Source organism: Phyllopteryx taeniolatus, chromosome 20, assembly GCF_024500385.1.
Source record: "Phyllopteryx taeniolatus isolate TA_2022b chromosome 20, UOR_Ptae_1.2, whole genome shotgun sequence".
Lineage (NCBI taxonomy): Eukaryota > Metazoa > Chordata > Actinopteri > Syngnathiformes > Syngnathidae > Phyllopteryx > Phyllopteryx taeniolatus.
The window spans coordinates 11,682,777-11,690,525 of record NC_084521.1 but is presented as its reverse complement, the minus strand read 5'-3'; the positions used below and the strand labels follow the sequence as shown (position 1 = coordinate 11,690,525).

The 7,749-nt window shown below is 43.2% G+C and overlaps 1 protein-coding gene across 1 annotated transcript; it reads right to left on the bottom strand.

The window, feature by feature from the left end:
* Positions 1 to 204: 204 nt before the first annotated feature.
* chrnd (cholinergic receptor, nicotinic, delta (muscle)) lies at positions 205 to 7,172 on the bottom strand. The gene is made up of 12 exons (XM_061758941.1): positions 7,041 to 7,172; positions 5,766 to 5,911; positions 5,105 to 5,149; positions 4,882 to 4,991; positions 4,528 to 4,683; positions 4,170 to 4,282; positions 3,884 to 4,084; positions 2,767 to 2,878; positions 2,567 to 2,681; positions 1,870 to 2,080; positions 1,654 to 1,772; positions 205 to 1,008 (listed from the first exon to the last, which is right to left on the bottom strand). The coding sequence occupies exons 1-12, from the start codon at positions 7,090 to 7,092 to the stop codon at positions 826 to 828; spliced, it is 1,563 nt and encodes a 520-aa protein (XP_061614925.1). The 5' UTR covers positions 7,093 to 7,172; the 3' UTR covers positions 205 to 825.
* Between the last annotated feature and the right edge of the window lie 577 nt (positions 7,173 to 7,749).

Genomic DNA, 7,749 nt, shown 5'->3' with positions numbered 1-7,749 from the left:
ATAAGGGTTTAACGTGTTGCAAATTGCGTCCATTGACCTATTATACAAACCACAGTGCAGCACTACAGTGACAACCCAAATCAGCAAGATGTACGACGGCGAAAGGAAATTTGCATTTGCATTGACCGTTGTAAATACAGAAACCAGGCACTTTTATCGGTCTGTTTTATTTTATCTTATGTGAAGAAGATGAAAAGCAACAAGTTCAGTGTTCAATACTTTTATTGCTTAGAAAAGCGTTCTTACTATTTTTTTAATGTGTTAAATTCAGCACTTTATATGGACCTGATGTTTAACTTTTTTTGTAATTGTTTGAATATTGACAAAACAACACAACAATATTCCCCCTGATGGTAGAAACTAAAGGTGGCAGGCAGCACTTGGGACTGGTCTCAAATACAGCGGAATGTAAATGGCGAGGCCTGCATCTGTTCAAGTATGCAAAAACAATAAATTACTTTATAAAGCCATGTTTTTCTGTTTTGTATCAATCTTTTGACCTGCCAAAATAATATAATGAATTTAAATGAAATTACCTCAAGTTGAGGACAGTAATTTTTATGTGAGATTCAACTTAGACTCATTATCTGTAATTAATCAAATTCATCTCTCATTTTTTTAAATCTCTTGACAGCACTATAAATGATAATAGTTAGCCTTATTAAAAGTCTCTTAATGAATTTGCTAAAGTTGTGCTGTGTTTGTACATGTTTTTTATTATCATTGTATGATGCTGCTTCTTGAATCGTAACCTCAAATGAAAGAAAACAAGCCACACAAGTCAAAAAAAGCAGAACAATTGTGAATTATGTGTGTGCATGTGCGTCACAACAGCCGTGAGTTGTCCTCCCTGTAGTTGTGAGCATCTCCAGCGAAGGGCAGCGGCGGCGGGTGATTGTAGAGGCCCATTAGGAAGATGATGATGGTGCCAAAGATCATCACTGGGGTAATCAGGAAAAGGCAAAGACGGTCCACGGTGCGAGCGATGCCGCTCCAGTTATCCTTCTCCTGCGCACAGTAACAACAAAACAGCAGACGTGTTTGTTCGTTTACTACACAACGATGAAAACGGGTAAACATAACTTCCTTCTGGGCCCGGATCAGATTTATTCTAATTCCATTCATTTCAATGAGACACAGTGCTTTGTTTCGTTAACAGAGTCTCGTAAACAGATTAAGTTTGTGAGACCAGGTTCCGCTCTACTTCAGTTCAGGGGGCTTTGTGATGATGATGTCATGAGTAGGGTTCCAAAAGGGTGGAAAGTTTGTAGATTGGAAGTGGCCACTGAGTTTAGAGTGTCATCAGCAGGTTGCAACACACAGACTGGAGGAGTCACAGAAAGGCATACAAATGGACATTGTAATGGAAAATTTCACATTCGATGCTGTACAACTGATGTCAGCGTGTTTTTGTGCTTTCAATAGTGAAACTTTTTTTTTTTTTCCACAACAATGCCCTTGAAAATTTTCATTGATCAAGGGTTAGGGATAACCCTAAAGAGTGAACAGTTGGACATGTGCACGAAAGGTTTACAGAAGGTTAAAATGTATTTCACCTGGAATGGTTGTGGTGCATTTTAGGTTAATCGTGAAATTTCACCCCCAAACCGAACATCCCTCACTTTTTGTGACATCATCCCATGACATGCTCACCTCATTGTAGTCGTTCTTGTTGCGCATGTGTTTGATGATGTAGTTTGCTCCGTCCACCGCCGGCTTGATTTCCCCGTACAGCTGCTCAGTGACGCCACCCTCCTCCTGCAGTTTTTTCACTGGAAAAAAAAAATATATATATATATATGCATAAATTATATATTTAAATAGCATTCCTAATTTAGCACCTGGTTGGCGGTGTCCATAATTGCGTACCTGTGGCGTGCGCGGGCCGGGTCACGAGCCCGTGTCTCACCGACTGCCTCTCGAACATCAAGTCGCTGCGGGACTTGACGCTGTAGTACTCCTCGGCCGACGCGATGTAGCCCGCCGAGCTAGACCGCCGCTGCAATGCGCCGTTCCAGTACGGCTCGGACTCCGCCGGCCGGGACATGAGCAGGAGGCGGGGAAGTCGCTCCAGGAACAACTAACAAGCACATCGGTTCCATAGCCACTGAGCGCGGGAAATTATCCAATTTCACGTTATTGTTCGGAAAATTATTATTTGTTTACGAGAAATAATGTATCTTTGTTCATCTATCTATCTATGCCAGCAATGTATAGTCCATCCATCCATCCATTTTCTGAGCCGCTTCTCCTCACTAGGGTCGCGGGCGTGCTGGAGCCTATCCCAGCAATCATCGGGCAGGAGGCGGGGTACACCCTGAACTGGTTGCCAGCCAATCCCAGGCAATGTATAGTGACAGGCAGTAATATTACATTCTCGTCCACTAGTTGGTGACGGAGCAGGATTTCCCTTCCGGTGTGCCTTAATGTTGCTATGTTGTGGATTAATGTCGTTATGTTATGGCGTTTGCAGTTGTTGTGACCTGTCTCAGCCACCGTACCCTTGTCTTAATAAAGTTTGCTAAACACAGGAAGCTTTGAATATGTGCGTGCATGCGCATGTTACCCTCTTGGTCCACTCAGACATGACATGTGTGCTTGGGCTCCTAAAGTGCAGGTTGAGAACCACAACACAGTTCAAAACCACCACTGTCACCAGCACCATGATGAACATCAGGTACCTGAGAGATCAGCAGTATTATTTAAAAAAAAAAAAAAAAAAAAAACATTTTTACACTTTCACACGTGTGCATGTGTTTGCCTTACTTGACAATGAGCGGGACGGAGATGGAAGTCTCTGGAAGCCTTTGAGAGATCAGCAGCAGGAAGACAGACTGAGCAAGCAGCACAGAGATGGACAACGTCATCTTCTCACCACCTAACACGCGCGCACACAAACATACACAAACAATTCAATTTTTTAAGGAGCAGAGGGGACACTAAACCAACATGAAACTGAAGATGTCTCATGATGCTTACACTGATGGACATTTGGAAGAGGAACAAGAAAATAGCAGGAAGAGAAAGAAGAAAGGGGAAAGAAAACAAATGAAAACAACAAAGGCGAAGGTGAAAAGGAAAGAAAAGGGGAATAGAAGAGGGAAAATGAAAAAAGCAGGAGGAAGAAAAGAGGACAGAAGAAAGAGCAAGAGTAAGGGCCAAGAGAAAAGTGGATGTTTTTTTTTAAATATGGAGGAATAAAAGAAAAAATAAAGGAGAACAAGAAGACCAAAGGTGAAAGACAAAGGAAAATGAGTGAGTGGAAAGAGAACGCGTAAAGATTTTGAAGCTGGAGGAAGAAGAATAGAAAGAGGAGGAAGTGGAAAATGAAGAGGAAGCGAAAAAGGAAAGAAAGAGGAAGCTAAAAATGAAAAATAAGGAGGAACGAGAAAGGGAGGAGGAATCATAAAGAGAAAATGAGGAAAATTAGGAAGAAAATTAATGAAAAGGCGAAAAAGAAAGAGAACGAGACGAAAGAAGATATAGGGAAAGGGAAAAGAGCAAGCTGGAAAGGAAAGGTGAAGAGGAAATATGAAAAAGGAAGAGGAAGAAAGGAGAGGATAGAGGGGGGGGAAAAAGAGAAAAGAGCTAGAGGAAAGAGGATGAGGAAAGATTAAGAAGATGGAGGAGGACCAGAAAGAGGATGAACAAGAGGAGGAAGACGATGAAAAGGAACGAGAAAGAGGACATGAAAGAGAGCAAAGAGGAAATAAAAGGAAGGGAAAGCAGAAAGGGAAAAAACAAGAGGAAAACAGAAAGAGGAAGTTAAAGAAACAGTAAAACGGAACAGAGAGGAAGAATACAACCTAGTTAAAGGGAAGAGGAAAGAGAAAAAAGGGGGTGGGACAATACAGAAAAGAATACAGTATGAGTAATGACTGACTGTCGGCGGGCAGGTAGTAGACGAGCGACGCCAGGAAGGAGATGAGCACGCAGGGGATGATGATGTTGACGATGTAGAAGAGCGGTTTGCGTTTGATGATGAGATAGAAGGTGATGTCCTGGTGCTTGTTGCTCTCCATGGGAATGTGTTTGTACGTGTTCCTCTTGGCCGGACGGTGAATCACCTCCCACTCGCCGTTCTCTGACGGCCAATTACAGCAAAGATGCTCAGTTTCACGACATGTCACAGCAAATCAAACCTTGAGGCGTACGCGTGAGGCGCTTACCGGCCCAGCTGGCCGGATCGATGATGATCCACTCGACTGTCCACTTGTTGCCGTCGTCGTCCGTTTCCGTCTTCAGGAGCATTCGGATCTCTTTGGCGTTGTACGTCAGTGAGCTGCAAAGACGTGGACGGACACATCAGTTCAACAAAGACCGATAGACGCACACACAGCAAAGACATGGACGCCAACTTCCTCATTACAAGAGAGTCAAAGGTTCACATGAAGGAAGTGACCGTTCTCTGTCCACCAATCAGTTTCTAGCTTCAGATTCAAATCCAGAGCCTGGGAACTGTGAAGCAGACATGCTAACCACTAGGGTACCATGCTGTGTCCATCATAATGGTGTTAGCGATCTTACGTGAACTTGAGGGTGCAGTTCTGCCAGTCGAAGGGGAAATAGTTGACGTTGATGGAGCAAGATGAGCGGAAGATGGCTGGGGGCAACCAGTAGCATAGCCCTTCATAGTTAACCAGCACGTTGCTGTAGTAGGCCACCTGGAACTGCGCATCATTACTGGACAAGGGAGACAGGGGGCGCACTCTCTCAGGCTTTGCCAGGAATCATGACCTTATTCCCTACTCCTTAATTGCTATAAAGACATTTTTATAAAACGAACTATGAAGTTGAGTCTAGGGCTGAAACGATTAATTGAACACTCCCTAGTCCCTGCCGTAACTAGTGAGTGATTCCCTAACAGCCTCATTCTCTCACTTGTTTTCCAGCACGATCTCGGGCAGCCACACCATGTTGGACGGCAAGCGCAGCATATCTATGCCGTCAAACTCGCTCGTGTTCCACGTCAGCCTGTAATCCGTCCACGTCTGACACACACACACACACGCACACACGCAGAAATACAGGAAGTGTTTGAGTGCGTGAGGCAACAGTGAAGCAGCTCAATGCAGCCGGTGCGTCTTCAACTTCAATAACTCACATGGTCGATCCAGACGTTGGTGAGCAGAGTCTCGTCCACTTCTTTCTACACAAACGAGCGGTAGAAGAAGACTCAACACAAAGCTCAACATCTGTCATTTTTCAACCTATCAATCCTACCATTCACCTACCAATCTGTCTATTTACAGTATCTATCTAGCTATCCATCTATCTGTCTGTCTATCCATCCAGTCATCCATCCACCCACCCAATCAGACGCAACCATTCCCATGTTCTCATTTTGGGACAGAGGGAAATTTGGGGATTATTGACCCCAAAGGGGGCAATATATGGTAGAAGGAATACATGGTAGATGCAACATTATGGTCAAATGAACTAATAAGAACCAATAGACAGAAAGAACATTTTAATAGAGCCAGGTCAGATCGTTTACTCAGTGAGCTTCCTTTTAAGAGAATATCCACACTCATTGTTTGATTTTTTTCCAAGAAAGGCTGATGCCCGTGTCAATACCCCGTGTTAGTAAAAAGATCCGATCGTCACCTCCAATTGTCTGTGTCTTATTTGAGCCACCTATTGATCTGCGAGTCCGCAATTTGTCTACCTACCTGTCCATCTATTTGCTAACCCATTATCTATCTATCAATCTATCCAACCATCTAAATATCTTTCCATGTCTTTGTGTGTGTGTGTGTTTGTACCAAGGAGATGAGGTTTGAGAGCGTGAGAGCGAGGGTGACGTTGACGGCATCCTGTTGCCTCTCCACGGGACGCAGCTCCTTGTTGTATCCGCGTTCCTTTAACAGGTAGTTGATCAGGCGCTCCTCCTCGTTCCTGCACAAGCACGCTACACACACATAAACACAGACACTTCAAGGTTACCGTCAATATAATAAGACATACCACAACAACAACACCTTTGAATGTGACAAATTAACATGTTGATGTTGTTGAAGTTGTACAGGGGTTCTCCAACTTTTTGAATCCAGGGACCCCTCACAGAGGCAATTTTTTTCCAAGGACCCCCTAACAATCCTAATGTCGATTAACTCATTCACTGTCTTGGACATTTATATTTGTCAATTGAAATCCAACTGTTTACTGCCACCAACATACAGTATATACTGTAAGAACGTTTCAACGGGTAGGCGGGGAAAAGGGTCTCTCGCCCAGCTTGTCTGTGAAATTCAGCTTTGTAAACCACTGTAATGACTAACAGATCCCTGTAGATGGTGGCTTTATATCAGTTTGGATTTGAGATCGGTAATGCTTTTGAGTAGAAGACAAAGATTGGGCAGTGGAACTCGGGCTGTCACATCAATTATAAGGGATAAATATCAACTCGTTGGAAGTCGGACAAGTTTAGGCACCTCACAGTGGTATTATTACATCTTTAATTCTGGAAAAGTATATTTTATTGGCTCGTCAGCGCCCATATGCAGTGATGTACTGCTTTCAATAAATCAACATAATTTATTGCAAATTATTTTGCAGAACCCCAGTTTGAGAATCACCGGTGCAGACAAACAGCCTCCAACATGTTCACAAGCTCTAATTTCATAGAGACAGCTGCTCCCTCCCCACTAACAGACACACTCAGACCTCCGCCAACTTCGCCAAGGCAGACATTTGCTACTGATAGTGATAAACAACAACAAACAACAACCTCAACATAGATGTGCTGAACATGTTACATTTGAACAATGAGCTTGTTACGTTTAGACTGCCACCTAATCTGGATCAGATCTGGAATCAATTCAGTTTGACGGCACAGCATCCACATTGCAGACTTCACTTAAATCAGACAGCATTCGACAAATATTAGCATTAATGTAAGCTGATATCTATCAATTTGGACTAAAAAAAACATCACATTAAACACATTAATACCGTTTCAGTGTAAACACAAACTCAATGATGGGGGCAATTACTGGTTCTGATGATGATAGCTCAATAAAAATACAATGTAAACTGACCAGGCCATAGCAGCGCAAGCAGGAGCACAGCAACGACATGCGGAGGCTTCATGTTGAGCTTGAGTTTTGTCGGGAAGAACTCGGTCGCTCATCCGTCCACTTCTTGACCTTCTGCCAAAGTGCATTTGATTGACAGTCAGCAGCTGCAGAAACACAGGCAGCAGAAAATAGAAAGCAGCAGCAGCACTCGGTCACTCTGTCCCGGAAAAAACAACAGTTGCATCAACACTCACTAAATGTCACACTTCAAAGTCAATTGAACACTTTTTAAGATGTTAAATTTTACTATTATGCTGCTCCCACGCCAAGAGGAGATCTACTCGAGCAGTCTTCTGAGATGGGCCACAAAGATCTGGGATGACTCCCACCCAGGACACAATCCATTCTCCAGCCACTCTTCTGGTAGACTCAGAGTCATGAAAATCCGCACCAACAGACTGAATAGCTTCTTCCCCGTGGCTGTGAAGAAACTGATAAAGGAATAAGGAGACCCTGCAACTGCACTTTATTGAACTAACCTTTTGAATGTGATTTTTTTGTTTTAGCTGTTAAATGAGAGATGCTACAAAATGACATTTGGTTGTACTCTTCTTATACAATGACATTTCTTCTTCTTTAAAGGGACCAAAAACATTGACCCACAACCTAAAAAATGCTAACATTTTTCTTCCATTGTTTGTTTGTATGTGCTCTGCGATTGGCTGGCAAC